The sequence below is a fragment of the Cetorhinus maximus genome, chromosome 11, assembly GCF_964194155.1.
Source record: "Cetorhinus maximus chromosome 11, sCetMax3.hap1.1, whole genome shotgun sequence".
Taxonomy (NCBI): Eukaryota; Metazoa; Chordata; class Chondrichthyes; order Lamniformes; family Cetorhinidae; genus Cetorhinus; species Cetorhinus maximus.
In genome coordinates this window covers 2,778,101-2,794,069 of record NC_135889.1, presented here as the reverse complement: position 1 = coordinate 2,794,069, position 15,969 = coordinate 2,778,101, and the positions used below count along the sequence as shown (strand labels likewise).

Below are 15,969 nucleotides of genomic sequence, written 5' to 3'. Positions count from 1 at the left end.
GTGGGGGCTGTGTTAGTGTGGGCGCTGTGTTAGTGCGGGGGCTGTGTTAGTGTGGGGGCTGCGAGCTGTGTTAGTGTGTGAGCTGTGTTAGTGTGTGAGCTGTGTTAGTGTGGGGGCTGTGTTAGTGTGTGAGCTGTGTTAGTGTGGGGCTGTGTTAGTGTGGGGGCTGTGTTAGTGTGGGGGCTGCGAGCTGTGTTAGTGTGGGGGCTGTGTTAGTGTGGGGGCTGTGTTAGTGTGGGGGCTGTGAGCTGTGTTAGTGTGGGGGCTGTGTTAGTGTGGGGGCTGTGTTAGTGTGGGGGCTGTGTTAGTGTGGGGCTGTGTTAGTGTGGGGGCTGTGTTAGTGTGGGGGCTGTGAGCTGTGTTAGTGTGGGGGCTGTGTTAGTGTGGGGGCTGTGTTAGTGTGGGGGCTGCGAGCTGTGTTAGTGTGGGGGCTGCGAGCTGTGTTAGTGTGGGGGCTGTGTTAGTGTGGGGGCTGTGAGCTGTGTTAGTGTGGGGGCTGTGTTAGTGTGGGGGCTGTGAGCTGTGTTAGTGTGGGGGCTGTGTTAGTGTGGGGGCTGTGAGCTGTGTTAGTGTGGGGGCTGTGTTAGTGTGGGGGCTGTGAGCTGTGTTAGTGTGGGGGCTGTGTTAGTGTGGGGGCTGTGAGCTGTGTTAGTGTGGGGGCTGTGTTAGTGTGGGGGCTGTCTTAGTGTGGGGGCTGTGAGCTGTGTTCGTGTGGGGGCTGTGTTAGTGTGGGGGCTGTGTTAGTGTGGGGGTTGTGTTAGTGTGTGAGCTGTGTTAGTGTGGGGGCTGTGTTAGTGTGGGGGCTGCGAGCTGTGTTAGTGTGTGAGCTGTGTTAGTGTGGGGGCTGTGTTAGTGTGGGGGCTGCGAGCTGTGTTAGTGTGGGGGCTGTGTTAGTGTGGGGGCTGCGAGCTGTGTTAGTGTGGGGGCTGTGTTAGTGTGGGGGCTGTGTTAGTGTGTGAGCTGTGTTAGTGTGGGGGTTGTGTTAGTGTGGGGGCTGTGAGCGGTGTTAGTGTGGGGGCTGTGAGCTGTGTTAGTGTGGGGGCTGTGAGCAGTGTTAGTGTGGGGGCTGTGTTAGTGTGGGGGCTGCGAGCTGTGTTAGTGTGGGGGCTGTGTTAGTGTGGGGGCTGTGTTAGTGTGTGAGCTGTGTTAGTGTGGGGGTTGTGTTAGTGTGGGGGCTGTGAGCTGTGTTAGTGTGGGGGCTGTGTTAGTGTGGGGGCTGTGAGCGGTGTTAGTGTGGGGGCTGTGAGCTGTGTTAGTGTGGGGGCTGTGTTAGTGTGGGGGCTGTGAGCTGTGTTAGTGTGGGGGCTGTGTTAGTGTGGGGGCTGTGAGCTGTGTTAGTGTGGGGGCTGTGAGCTGTGTTAGTGTGGGGGCTGTGTTAGTGTGGGGACTGTGTTAGTGTGGGGGCTGTGAGCTGTGTTAGTGTGGGGGCTGTGTTAGTGTGTGAGCTGTGTTAGTGTGGGAGCTGTGTTAGTGTGGGGGCTGTGAGCTGTGTTAGTGTGGGGGCTGTGTTAGTGTGGGGGCTGTGTTAGTGTGGGGGCTGTGAGCTGTGTTCGTGTGGGGGCTGTGTTAGTGTGGGGGCTGTGTTAGTGTGGGGGTTGTGTTAGTGTGTGAGCTGTGTTAGTGTGGGGGCTGTGTTAGTGTGGGGGCTGTGAGCTGTGTTAGTGTGGGGGCTGTGTTAGTGTGGGGACTGTGAGCGGTGTTAGTGTGGGGGCTGTGAGCTGTGTTAGTGTGGGGGCTGTGAGCTGTGTTAGTGTGGGGGCTGTGTTAGTGTGGGGGCTGTGAGCTGTGTTAGTGTGGGGGCTGTGTTAGTGTGGGGGCTGTGAGCTGTGTTAGTGTGGGGGATGTGTTAGTGTGGGGGCTGTGTTAGTGTGGGGGCTGTGAGCTGTGTTAGTGTGGGGGCTGTGTTAGTGTGGGGGCTGTGAGCGGTGTTAGTGTGGGGGCTGTGAGCTGTGTTAGTATGGGGGCTGTGTTAGTGTGGGGGCTGTGAGCTGTGTTAGTGTGGGGGCTGTGTTAGTGTGGGGGCTGTGAGCTGTGTTAGTGTGGGGGCTGTGAGCTGTGTTAGTGTGGGGGCTGTGTTAGTGTGGGGGCTGTGAGCTGTGTTAGTGTGGGGGCTGTGTTAGTGTGGGGGCTGTGAACTGTGTTAGTGTGGGGGCTGTGTTAGTGTGGGGGCTATGAGCTGTGTTAGTGTGGGGGCTGTGAGCTGTGTTAGTGTGGGGGCTGTGTTAGTGTGGGGGCTGTGAGCTGTGTTAGTGTGGGGGCTGTGTTAGTGTGGGGGCTGTGTTAGTGTGGGGGCTGTGTTAGTGTGGGGGCTGTGAGCTGTGTTAGTGTGGGGGCTGTGTTAGTGTGGGGGCTGCGAGCTGTGTTAGTGTGGGGGCTGTGAGCTGTGTTAGTGTGGGGGCTGTGAGCTGTGTTAGTGTGGGGGCTGTGTTAGTGTGGGGGCTGTGAGCTGTGTTAGTGTGGGGGCTGTGTTAGTGTGGGGACTGTGTTAGTGTGGGGGCTGTGAGCTGTGTTAGTGTGGGGGCTGTGTTAGTGTGTGAGCTGTGTTAGTGTGGGAGCTGTGTTATTGTGGGGGCTGTGAGCTGTGTTAGTGTGGGGGCTGTGTTAGTGTGGGGGCTGTGTTAGTGTGGGGGCTGTGTTAGTGTGGGGGCTGTGAGCTGTGTTCGTGTGGGGGCTGTGTTAGTGTGGGGGCTGTGTTAGTGTGGGGGTTGTGTTAGTGTGTGAGCTGTGTTAGTGTGGGGGCTGTGTTAGTGTGGGGGCTGTGAGCTGTGTTAGTGTGGGGGCTGTGTTAGTGTGGGGACTGTGAGCGGTGTTAGTGTGGGGGCTGTGAGCTGTGTTAGTGTGGGGGCTGTGAGCTGTGTTAGTGTGGGGGCTGTGTTAGTGTGGGGGCTGTGAGCTGTGTTAGTGTGGGGGCTGTGTTAGTGTGGGGGCTGTGAGCTGTGTTAGTGTGGGGGATGTGTTAGTGTGGGGGCTGTGTTAGTGTGGGGGCTGTGAGCTGTGTTAGTGTGGGGGCTGTGTTAGTGTGGGGGCTGTGAGCGGTGTTAGTGTGGGGGCTGTGAGCTGTGTTAGTGTGGGGGCTGTGTTAGTGTGGGGGCTGTGAGCTGTGTTAGTGTGGGGGCTGTGTTAGTGTGGGGGCTGTGAGCTGTGTTAGTGTGGGGGCTGTGAGCTGTGTTAGTGTGGGGGCTGTGTTAGTGTGGGGGCTGTGAGCTGTGTTAGTGTGGGGGCTGTGTTAGTGTGGGGGCTGTGAGCTGTGTTAGTGTGGGGGGCTGTGTTAGTGTGGGGGCTATGGGCTGTGTTAGTGTGGGGGCTATGAGCTGTGTTAGTGTGGGGGCTGTGAGCTGTGTTAGTGTGGGGGCTGTGTTAGTGTGGGGGCTGTGAGCTGTGTTAGTGTGGGGGCTGTGTTAGTGTGGGGGCTGTGTTAGTGTGGGGGCTGTGAGCTGTGTTAGTGTGGGGGCTGTGTTAGTGTGGGGGCTGCGAGCTGTGTTAGTGTGGGGGCTGTGAGCTGTGTTAGTGTGGGGGCTGTGATAGTGTGGGGTCTGTGAGCTGTGTTAGTGTGGGGGCTGTGTTAGTGTGGGGGCTGTGTTAGTGTGGGGGCTGTGAGCTGTGTTAGTGTGGGGGCTGTGTTAGTGTGGGGGCTGTGAGCTGTGTTAGTGTGGGGGCTGTGAGCTGTGTTAGTGTGGGGGCTGTGTTAGTGTGGGGGCTGTGAGCTGTGTTAGTGTGGGGGCTGTGTTAGTGTGGGGGCTGTGAGCTGTGTTAGTGTGGGGGCTGTGTTAGTGTGGGGGCTGTGAGCTGTGTTAGTGTGGGGGCTGTGAGCTGTGTTAGTGTGGGGGCTGTGTTAGTGTGGGGGCTGTGAGCTGTGTTAATGTGGGGGCTGTGTTAGTGTGGGGGCTGTGAGCTGTGTTAGTGTGGGGGCTGTGTTAGTGTGGGGGCTATGAGCTGTGTTAGTGTGGGGGCTGTGAGCTGTGTTAGTATGGGGGCTGTGTTAGTGTGGGGGCTGTGAGCTGTGTTAGTGTGGGGGCTGTGTTAGTGTGGGGGCTGTGAGCTGTGTTAGTGTGGGGGCTGTGTTAGTGTGGGGGCTGTGAGCTGTGTTAGTGTGGGGGCTGTGAGCTGTGTTAGTATGTGAGCTGTGTTAGTGTGGGGGCTGTGTTAGTGTGGGGGCTGTGAGCTGTGTTAGTGTGGGGGCTGTGTTAGTGTGGGGGCTGTGAGCAGTGTTAGTGTGGGGGCTGTGTTAGTGTGGGGGCTGTGTTAGTGTGGGGGCTGTGTTAGTGTGGGGGCTGTGAGCAGTGTTAGTGTGGGGGCTGTGTTAGTGTGGGGGCTGTGAGCAGTGTTAGTGTGGGAGCTGTGTTAGTGTGGGGGCTGTGTTAGTGTGGGGGCTGTGAGCAGTGTTAGTGTGGGGGCTGTGAGCTGTGACCAGGTAAAGGACACCAGGTGAGTGAGTGAGTTAGAAGTGAGTGAGTGAGTGAGTTAGGAGTGAGTGAGTTAGGAGTGAGTGAGTTAGGAGTGAGTGAGTGAGTGAGTTAGGAGTGAGTGAGTTAGGAGTGAGTGAGTTAGTGAGTGAGTTAGGAGTGGGTGAGTGAGTGAGTTAGGAGTGAGTGAGTGAGGAGTGAGTGAGTGAGTTAGGAGTTAGGAGTGAGTGAGTGAGTGAGTTAGGAGTGAGTGAGTGAGTGGCTGAGTTAGGAGTGAGTGAGTGGGTGAGTTAGGAGTGAGTGAGTGAGTTATGAGTGAGTGAGTGAGTGAGTGAGTTAGGAGTGAGTGAGTGAGGAGTGAGTGAGTGAGTGATTTAGGAGTGAGTGAGTGGGTGAGTTAGGAGTGAGTGGGTGAGTTAGGAGTGAGTGAGGGAGTGAGTGAGTTAGGAGTGAGTGAGTGAGTGGGTGAGTTAGGAGTGAGTGAGTGGGTGAGTTAGGAGTGAGTGAGTGAGTTAGGAGTGAGTGAATGAGTGAGTTAGGAGTGAGTGAGTTAGGAGTGAGTGAGTGAGTGAGTTAGGAGTGAGTTAGTGGGTGAGTTAGGAGTGAGTGGGTGAGTACACACTGTTTTGGAACCGCCTGGAGGCGGCTGTTTCCCGGGGTTTGTTTCCAGTACCTGGTTGTCTGGAGGTGGCGGTGCAGTGGTTCCCGGTGTTTGCCAGCGGTTGGTTTAAGAGCCGCAGTGTCAGCAGCAGCAGCAGCGGCGGCGGCGGCGGTGGGTTCGAGTCCAGCTCCGTCCCGGGATCCCAGGATAAGTGATGCAGTCACAGGCGGAAGTGTAAACTGTGCTGGTTGCCTTGGTTTTCTGGCATGTGTGGCTGGGCTGGTCAGCCAGTGAAACGCTGTGTGCATCCTCTGCCCCTGTGCCAAATCTCCATGGCATTGCATTCTGTCTATAATATGTGGCACGCACAGAAATACCTGGCGAAATGTAGGGGGGGTCTTTAATATTTTTGCAACTGAATCCTTATAAATGTTCTGCCGGGTACAGCACACAACCTAGCTGGAGTGGAGCACCCAGTTTTTAATTTTTCTAACATCGCCCATCTGTCCTGAAGATGCTGATTCAAACTGGGTCACCAGGGAATTTGTCTCACCTTCAGCAGCATTGGTACAGAATCCTATCCATCCAAAATGAAATAACCCTATTGGTTGAACTATAAGACGCCCCAGGATTTTAAAGATAAATATCGAGGGAAAGAAATATTTCAGTGCATCTGGGTATCTAATATTTCCATTTAAAGTTACGAACAAAAACAACATGACGTCTTACAAAGTATTGCTCCTCACACTCAGGGTCACTGGTGTTATGTAAACTGTCACTTCAAGTGGTATATGGTCTCCTTCCAGGGCATTGCAGATGTCACATTTCTTGAATTACTTCCCAATTGTTTTGTGTTTCACTACTTGCCACAACATTTCTCACCCACTCACCCACCTGCAAAATGCTGGGTCACTCCATTTGACCTTCTGGTGTCAAGCCTTATTTTGCAGCTTCCATCCATTTGACCCGCACCTCGAGCACGAATACTTTAAATGGCTTGTTCATCGGAATATCCAGAGGCCGCAATTGGCTTGTAAGACGGCCTGGGGCCACACGACTTAGATTCTGCCATCGCTTTTGAGGTCTCAATTATATGTGCCAGGACTGGTCACACACTATTGGCGGTCGATTTCCGTAGAAGGTCAACTGGGTGCTTTGAGCACACTTTGTCCAGTCACCATTTCACCCCTTCGTTGATACATCCCTTAGGATGAACATGAGCAAGAATTCTGTCTGGAATTTCAACCTTTGGCGCCATGTTTCTCTTAAGGAGCAGTCACGGCATCAGAACAACACACCAAAACAAACAGTCTAGTGGGTCCTCTCAGACCCAAAAGTTTTTAATTGGTAGATGGTGCCTGACCCTTCGATTATTTTCAGCATTTTCGGTTTTTATTTCAGAGCATCTTGCTTTTGTTTTAGCATTTTTGTTGGGATGGTTCAAGTTATTAATGTTGAAATGGTGCTGCTATGGAATACATGCTTCGGGTATAGCTGTCCCTAATTGGGGAAGGATTAGGGAATCAGTGCAAGAGTATGTAAACCAGATCACTCTGGGTGTCTCGGAGGAACTGGGAGAGTCTGTGACTTTACTGTGTTGGAAATAAACCTGGTTTAAGGCACAGGCTAGCTTCAGACTCATTCTGCTTCAACATACAATTATTGCAATTCACACAAGTGCCTTTAATGCCCAAAGCCTTGTTCAATGGAATATAAAAAGTTAGGGGAACTTCATCTGTATTGCCTATTTGGCCAAATGCAAAACACAGTTTTTTTTCCTTGCATTAATTACAAATCTGTGAAATTCAAATACCCTTGTTTCATATTCAGCTGACACCTTCTGTGTTACCTTGGTTATCGTTTACAGGCTGAGCCTATGCCTTTTTATAAGCCTGTAGCACTGTGATATTGTGCTGCTAAAATCAGTAATGTTGCTTCCTGCTGTTACTGTTAGGAAATAAAGATAGCTTAAGTAAGTTATTTTTTGTATTTGTGGGTGTTAGGAATGAGTTTCAGCTTTGAAGTGTAAGTTCGATTTGTATTTCTGTATCTGTGTGTTAAGAAAGGTCAAATGGAGTTTTAGTTTCACTTTAAAAGGCTGTTTGCATTTCTAATGAGAAGTTTATGACTCCTATAGCGTAAAAGTAAACACACAAGAGTAGAAAGAATAGTGCTGTTGGGGAGGCAGATAGGCAGTTTCCTCCCACAGACACACACCACAGTTTTAAGTTCAGTTGAAGCCAGGACCCCAGAGACACTGGACACTGGGAGAGGGAACTGCAGATTTCCAAAAAAAACCAAAAAAGTTCCAAGTGAAGAAAACCCAAAAAATCCAGGAGAGTGGGAGCGGGGAAAGCCCAAAGGAGACCTTGTAGTCAAAGGAAGGACAGGAACTTGGGAAAAGGTCCTGTTAAGTGAAGTTAAGAGTGAGGGGCAGAGAGAAAGGCTCCAAGCTTCAGATTTAAAGTGAGAACAGCTTGCAAGAAGCAAGAAGCTTCAAAGTGACAACTGAAGGACTGTAATTCTTTGCTATGGGCATGTGAAGCAGTGATGTACTGTTTTGGCTGAGTCGGTGAGAGAGAGTGCGTGGAAAAAAGCTTGAATGCATGTAGTGACCCAGGGAAGAGGAACATCAGAAGGAGAGTTCGAAACCCTGGAAATGAGCCCTTGTGGAAGGCATCTCAGAGAAAGCGTTGGTTTGGGAGAAGATTCCAAGGCGAGTTCTTGGAGAGTGGAGATTGGAAACCCTCGTGTGAAGGACGGAATTCAGTGAGACTGGTTGGTTCACTGTGTGACAAGTGTCTGGGAGGGAGTTGAGGAGAGATCCATAGCATCTGGCTGAGGTGGCATCTGTCATTTGGTTTCAGAGTGTAGTGTGTCTGACCACAGGGTGCCATAGGTTTACATGGACTGTGTACTTACTGTGAACATTAGAGTATAAGATAGCTTTTGTGACTTCTGTTATCCTTACAAATCTGTATACATCTGTAAAGGTATGATTGTGGGTGAAGGAGTATTGTAGTATAGTTCATCTTTTCTTGCTGAATAAATGTTTTATTCTTTTGTTAAAAGTTCATCAGCTGACTCCTGTGACTCTGTTCAGTAGCCACTCTCCACATATCTACACAAACAAATAAAAGTTAGGATCCATCAAACTGGGTTCCACCCTGGGATCAGGCTTGTCCAGTAGTAAAAACAAAAAGCTAAAAGCTACTGCGGATGCTGGAAATCCAAAACAAAATAAAAACAGAATTACCTGGAAAAACTCAGCAAGTCTGGCAGCATCGGCGGAGAAGAAATCAGTCAACGTTTCGAGCCCTCATGGCCATGAGGGCTCGAAACGTTGACTGATTTCTTCTCCGCCGATGCTGCCAGACTTGCTGAGTTTTTCCAGGTAATTCTGTTTTTATTTTGTTTTGTCCAGTAGTAACCTCAGCTTGGATCATAACAGTTACTTTTCTTGCTTAATCATTAATCGGTTTGGTAGATACAGAAATTCCATTTTCCTGTGGTCTATTATACAATTTTTCACCTCTTCTTCCAGCTATGGCTGTTTTGCAGCATGCCAATGGAAAATCTGTTTGCTCTTTTCGATTTTCACTTGTTCTTCCCCTTGTTTCTTCCATCACTGTATTATTTTCTCACTTGGAGGAGGACAAATGTCTTTCAGCTACCCTATTTCTATGCTCTTTGGCACATTGTTATAATTAATGTTCAGGCAACTTTTCTTAGTGGAGACTTTTAACTTTATTTACAAGACAGCAGCAGCAGCTACACGTGTGCATCAAACTCCATAACTGAAGACAAATTCCCCTGTAGAGGTTCCCCATGCTGCTAATACATTGGTTTACACAGATCATTTGATCTTACAACACAGGATTAACCTTAAAGCTACAGTCCTATGTTTCCCAAAACTATAATTACTACATTCCTCCCCCTTTTACGTTTCTGTATATTTTGTATTTACAAGGATAATTATCTCATGGCATTACAATATTTACAAAGGTCGTGAAATTGCAACATCAGTCTTTCAGGTGGTTTCCTTATCCATGTAGAACAACGCAGCTCCATAACTTCAGATTCTTTTGTGGGAAGCACATTCTCTGGAACCGCATTAACATCAGGTAACTCATTAGGCACAGGCAGGTCAGTGTCTTCGACTCTGACAGAGACATCGGGCATGTCTATCCTTGGTTGAGTAACTTCAACAGGAACCACAGGTTCAGTAATGATTATTTTTTATTCATTCATGGGATGTGGGCTTCGCTGACTGGGCCAGCATTTATTACCCTAATTGCCCTTGAGAAGGTGGTGGTGAGCTACCTCCTTGAACCGCTGCAGTCCATGTGGTGTAGGTACACCCACAGTGCTTATAGGGAGGGAGTACCAGGATTTTGGCCCAGCAACAGTGAAGGAACGGTGGTACATTTCCAAGCCAAGATGGTGTGTGGCTTGGAGGGGAATTTTCAGGTGGTTGTGTTCCCAACCATCTGCTGCCCTTGTCCTTCTAGATGGTAGTGGTCGTGGGTTTAGAAGGTGCTGTCTAAGGAGCCTTGGTGAGTTGCTGCAGTGCATCTTGTAGATGGTACACATTGCTGCTACTGTGCGTCGGTGGTGGAGGGAGTGAATGTTTGTGGATGTGGTGCCAATCTAGTGGGCTACTTTGTCCTGGATGGTGTCCAGCTTCTTCAGTGTTGTGGGGGCTGCACTCATCCAGGCAAGTGGAGAGTATTCCATCACACTCCTGACTTATGCCTTGTAGATGGTGGACAGGCTTTGGGGAGTCAGGAGGTGAGTTACTCATCACAAGATTCCTAGCCTTTGACCTGCTCTTGTAGTCACAGTATTTATATGGCTAGTCCAGTTCAGTTTCTGGTCAATGGTAACTCCCAGGATGTTGATGGTGGGGGATTCAGTGATGGTAATGCCCATTGAACATCAAGGAGTGATGGTTAGATTCTCTCTTGTTGGAGATGGTCATTGCCTGGCACTTTTGTGGTGTGAATGTTACTTGCCACTTGTCAGCCCAAGCCTGGATATCATCTTGCTGCATTTGGATATGGACTGCTTTGGTGTCTGAGGAGTTGTGAATGGTGCTGAACATTGTGCAATCATCAGTGAACATCCCCACTTCTGACCTTATGGCGGAAGGAAGGTCATTGATGAAGCAACTGAAGATGGTTGAGCCGAGGACATCAATGTTCACATGTGGGACATCACTTTGTTGGGGTATTTCTCTTTTTCTTAAATGACCCACATTCCTACGGTGATCCGGCCCTCCACTTCCACATGGTATGACAATGGTCCAGTCACAGAGCTCACTTTACCAGGTAACCACTTCGGTCCTTCACCAAAATTCCTTACACACACTGCTTCACCAACAGCAAATTGTTGTTCATGTCTATGCAAATCATGAGTCGCTTTTTGGTTCCCTTGACTTTTCTCCACCTCCCCCTCCAAACTGGGAAGTATCAGGCTCAGTCTTGTCCGAAGGCGGTGCCTTGGTAAAAAGATAGAGGCATTTTCAGAACTCTTGGGTAAGCAGATGGTGCGAACTGGTACTTGTATCGCTGGATTGACTTGTGATTGACCAGTGTTTGTGTATGGTAATTCTGGTTATTTGTTGTTGTGCCATTGTATTCTCAGCATTGGCAGCATGTTGCTGGGTAGTTTTGAGCTGAATCCAACACAGTATGATTTTTTAAAAAATCAGTGCCTTATCAGTAACCCTGCATCCTCTTCCTACATGTCTTCTTCTTTCTACCATAGAATTTAGTCTCGGTCTTCTTTTTGACTTCACTGTCGACCAGACTTCTCTCAGATGGCATCTCAACTTGTCTTAGTTCAGTAGTTGAGCTACCCAGAACTTCATTATCCACTCACATCTTGGAAAGTTCTACGACTTTTGTTTTTAAAGTCTCCTTAGCTTCATTCAGCTGATTCTTCAGCTCCTCTGTCTCTTCCTGTACCTGTTGGCTTCCTCCTGGAACCTTGAACATTGCTGCATCTTCTTTGCCAACTGGTTCTTCAATTTGTTCAGAGTGACGTTATGATCTTCCTGTTTCTCTTCGTAATTGTTCAGAGGCACAAACTTTGACCTGAGGGATCCTTGTCGTGTGTGGAGATCTTTCAACAGGTTTTCCTTTTCTTTGCAAAGCTCACTCACTTCATCTTGAATTCTGTCATTCAGCAGAGTTTCCTTGAGTTTCTTCTGCTGTTTTTCCATGTCATTGTTTAAAACAGTCTTCATTTCTTCAGGTTGCTGAATGGCTACATACTCCTTTTTCATCCAGTTGCGGTCCTTCGAATCTCCAGGCTCTTTCTGAAGTACCTTGCCTTGTTCCTTTTCCAACTCAGGAACTCTTCCTGCTTCCTTCTGAAATCTCACTGGCCGATCAAGGTTAATTTCTCTCAACCAATTTCGACCTAGAAGGCTTGGTCCTCTGCCTTCTACCACCATCATGGGTAGATGTGCTGATTGGTGTCTATAATGAACAGTTACCCTGGTGATATCTTTTATCTGGATTTCTTGGACTGTGTATGTTTTCAACTTGGCAGAAGTTTGTTCCAAATTTAATTGTTGATCACCTTTATTTAAATATCTGAAAGCGTGTTCTCCTACTACAGTGGTAGAAGCACACATGTCTACTTCCATTTTTAAGGGTTTACCATTCACTTGCACTGTAACAATAATTGACTTTGTCTTCCCAACTTTAATGTTGAATAAGGAATAAATATCAGATTTGGCTGTTTCTGGCTCTTCTACACGTTAGACTTCCTTGGACATTGTTTGTTGTTTGGAGGTCAGTTTAACTTTCACTTTGCACTTTCTCATTATGTGCCCACTTCTGTGACAAAAATAACATTCTACTTTTTCAATTGCCAATCATTAGGAGTATGATTGTTTCCACGTCGATGGAAATTAGTTTTCGAATTTGCTGCTAAGCTGCTTCCTCTAAATTTTCGGTTAGCAGGGACTGTTTCCTGCTTCGCGGCGGAGTCCTGACTTTTTGTGCCACTTTTGGCTGACTGTTCCAACCCGATTAGGCAAACAGCACCATTTCGTGCACCTTGAATCACTTGTGAATCCCTTACAGAGCTTTCTATCACCAGCACTATTTCCAACGCTTTCTTAAAATCAGGATTCACTTCAGCCAGCAATCTTCGCTGTATACCGTCTTCCTGCGCACCACATACTAAACGAACTCTGAGCATGTCATTCAGGGTTTCACCAAAATCACAATATTCCGTTAGTTGTTTTAATTTCCCCATGTCGATAACAATGGTCTCCCCCCAGGACTCTATTCCGTGATTTGAACCTGAACCTCTCATTGTGACTGAGGGCTTGGGTTGAAAATGTCTTTTAACAAGGTCTACTAATTCACTGAAAGTCTTTGAATCTGAGGCACTGGGGACCATCAAGCTTCAAATTGAACTGTAGGTTTTTTTCCCCACAAATACTCAGGAGAATCGCTCTCCTCTTTTCCTCCCCCTTGATTTCATTGGCTTGAAAGAAGAGTGCAAAATGTTCAATATATTGAGACCAATCATCTGTGGCTGGCTCAAAGGGATCAATTCTGTCAAACAGTAGCATTTTGGATGAGTACATCTTCTTTTATTTTTAATGAACTTAGATACTCACAATTGCTGGGTGAGGTACAGCATCGAATCTGAATTATCCTCATCACCAGTTTGTTATAAAGCTGATCTTCAGATCACTTTTCTTAGTAGAAACATTTAACTTTATTTACTAGACGGCAGCAGCAATTACACGTGTGCATCAAACTCCATAACTAATGGAGAACTCCCCCGTAGAGGTTCCCTACAATGCTGCAACCATTGATTTACACAGGTCATGTGATCTTACAACACATGATTAACCTTAAAGCTACAATCTTACATTTCCCAAAACTATAATTACTACACACACCTTACCACTCCCAGTTTGAATCCGACAGTACAAGAAAAGCTTTACTTCTTTTGTACCCACCAAATCCCATCAGACTTTACAAAATCACCCCATGACCAACTACTGGTATCGTCATCACTGCGCGTAATTCCGAAACACGTGCTAACGATATGTGACAGGGTAATCATTAGATCAGACGACGTACGACAATTTTTGGTAAACTTTTTCCAGCAAAGTAGGTGCATTATCTGGTCCAGCAAATATGGCAACTGAAGTCTGTCACAGAGTTTGCAGCGGTCACTGAGAGAGCTGACTGAGCGTTACTGGGCAATGAGGTTTTATTACATATAAGTTCATTTTGAGCAAGTTTCCAATGTTATTAGTCAACTTCATTATGTGTTATCTAAATAAGAAAGTTAAATGTCAATTCTAATTTAAAGGTAACATATTAATGCTAATCCTTGTTAATCCATCACCACTGTCCATGCATCTATTCCTCTTTGCACACGTGTTAGGCAGCCCTGCTGGAGTTCTTGTGGTGCAGTGGGTAGTGTCCCTATCTCTGAGCCAGGTGCTCTGGGTTTGAGTCCCAACCCAGGACTTGATGGACGAGGAAGGTGCCTTTATAATGTGGCCAAACGGCTTGATTATCAACCTGTAAATCCTTGCAGTTTGCCTGATCGCAGTATCTTTACAGAGCAGAAGGAGGCTATTCGGCCGATCGAGTCTGCACTGGCTCTCTGAGAGAGCATTCCACCTAGTCCCACTCCCCTGCCTTATCCCCGTAACCTTGCGCATTCTCTCTCTTTTCAGGTGGCAATCCAATTCCCTTTTGAATACCTGGGCTGAACCTGCCTCCACCACCCTCTCAGGGAGTTGGCTCCAGACTCCAACCAACCAACCACCCCCCCACCGGGGCAGAATGAAACTTTCCTCACATCACATCTACTCCTTTTGCCGATAATTTTGAATCGGTGCCCTCTGGTTCTTGGTGTTCCCTTGAGGGGGAGCAGTTTCTCACGACCCTGATGGCAGGCGGTGAGAGTGGCAGGGTCTCCTGCTGTGGTGCGGAGTGGCGCCCTCAAGGTGGAGTCTCTGGTGACCTGTTGCAGGGAAATAAAACTGTGCAAAAACAGAATTACCTGGAAAAACTCAGCAGGTCTGGCAGCATCGGTGGAGAAGAAAACAGTTGACGTTTCGAGTCCTCATGACCCTTTGGCAGAACTGAAGTATAGTTAGGAGAGGGGTGAAATACTATACTTCAGTTCTGCCCAAGGGTCGTGAGGACTCGAAACGTCAACTGTTTTCTTCTCCACCGATGCTGCCAGACCTGCTGAGTTTTTCCAGGTAATTCTGTTTTTGTTTTGGATTTCCAGCATCCGCAGTAACTTTTTGTTTTTATCTAAATAAAGCTGTGCTCTGTGTGCCTGATGTGCCACTGGGCAGGGGAAAACTCTCACTCTGCACAGTCCCATTGCAGCTTTGCTGTGTGTGAAGCTGTCAATCACCTCCCCGGGGAGGCCCCGCCCCCCAGGCCCCTCGGCCCCGCCCTCTCCGCCAGCGCGGCCGCTGATTGGCCGCGGCGGCTGCCCGTCAGGCCGAGGGGGAGAGGGGGGCGGTGCGGTTGCCATGGTGAGGGCCGGCTCTGGGCGGGGATTGCGCCGGGCCGGGGGCGGCGCCTGTGCAGCAGCGGGCGGCCCGGATCCGGCGGCGGCGGGAGGAGGATGGCGGAGTCGCCCGAGACCCGGAGCCTGGCCTCGGCCTCCTCGCAGCTCAACCTGGCCGAGGCGGAGGGGGTGAGTAGCAGGCTCGGGGCGCGGGCCTAACTCCAGCCCCAGGCCTCGGGGCCTAGTGCTTGCCCTCTGCCAGTGACAGGCACACACCCCCCACCCGCCAGCCTGTTGGCCCCTCTCCCAGTAACAAGGTGGAATTGTGCCTGACTCCTCCTGCAGCATCCCCTTCACTCCTGGTGTAAACCTGGAGCCAGAGAGATCAGAGCCAGGTCCCCCTGCCCTCCCCTCCCCTCCCCAGCCCAGCCCTCCCCTCCCCTCCCCTGCCCTCCCCTCCCCTCCCCTCCCCTCCCCAGCCCTGCCCTCCCCTCCCCTGCCCTCCCCTCCCCTGCCCTCCCCTGCCCTGCCCTCCCCTCCCCTGCCCTCCCCTGCCCTGCCCTGCCCTGCCCTCCCCTCCCCTGCCCTCCCCTGCCCTGCCCTCCCCTGCCCTGCCCTCCCCTCCCCTCCCCTCCCCTGCCCTCCCCTCCCCTGCCCTGCCCTGCCCTGCCCTCCCCTCCCCTGCCCTGCCCTCCCTGCCCTGCCCTGCCCTGCCCTGCCCTGCCCCTGCCCTGCCCCTGCCCTGCCCTGCCCTGCCCTGCCCTGCCCTGCCCTCCCCTGCCCTCCCCTCCCCTGCCCTCCCCTCCCCTGCCCTGCCCTCCCCTCCCCTGCCCTGCCCTCCCCTGCCCTCCCCTGCCCTCCCCTGCCCTCCCCTGCCCTCCCCTGCCCTCCCCTGCCCTCCCCTGCCCTGCCCTGCCCTCCCCTCCCCTCCCCTGCCCTGCCCTGCCCTGCCCTCCCTCCCCTCCCCTGCCCTCCCCTCCCCTGCCCTCCCCTGCCCTGCCCTGCCCTGCCCTCCCCTCCCCTGCCCTGCCCTCCCCTGCCCTCCCCTCCCCTGCCCAGCCCAGCCCTCCCCTCCCCTGCCCTCCCCTGCCCTCCCCTGCCCTCCCCTGCCCTCCCCTGCCCTCCCCTGCCCTCCCCCTGCCCTCCCCTCCCCTCCCCTCCCCTCCCCTGCCCAGCCCAGCCCAGCCCTGCCCTCCCCTCCCCTCCCCTGCCCTGCCCTGCCCTCCCCTCCCTAGCCCAGCCCAGCCCAGCCCTGCCCTCCCCTGCCCTCCCCTCCCTTGCCCTGCCCTCCCCTCCCCTGCCCTGCCCTCCCCTCCCCTCCCCTCCCCTCCCCTGCCCTCCCCTGCCCTGCCCTGCCCTCCCCTGCCCTGCCCTGCCCTCCCCTCCCCACCCCTCCCCTCCCCTCCCCTCCCCACCCCTCCCCACCCCTCCCCTCCCCTCCCCACCCCT

General features: G+C 51.1%; 1 protein-coding gene across 2 annotated transcripts in view; it reads left to right on the top strand.

Moving 5' to 3' along the window:
* Positions 1 to 14,539: 14,539 nt before the first annotated feature.
* vps8 (VPS8 subunit of CORVET complex) overlaps positions 14,540 to 15,969 on the top strand; it is a 570,202-nt gene continuing 568,772 nt past the window's right edge. For both annotated transcript variants that reach the window (XM_078551411.1, XM_078551410.1), the window contains exon 1: positions 14,540 to 14,709. In XM_078551411.1, coding sequence (XP_078407537.1) covers positions 14,638 to 14,709 — 72 coding nt within the window. In that variant the 5' untranslated portion in view covers positions 14,540 to 14,637. The remainder of the gene's footprint in view (positions 14,710 to 15,969) is intronic.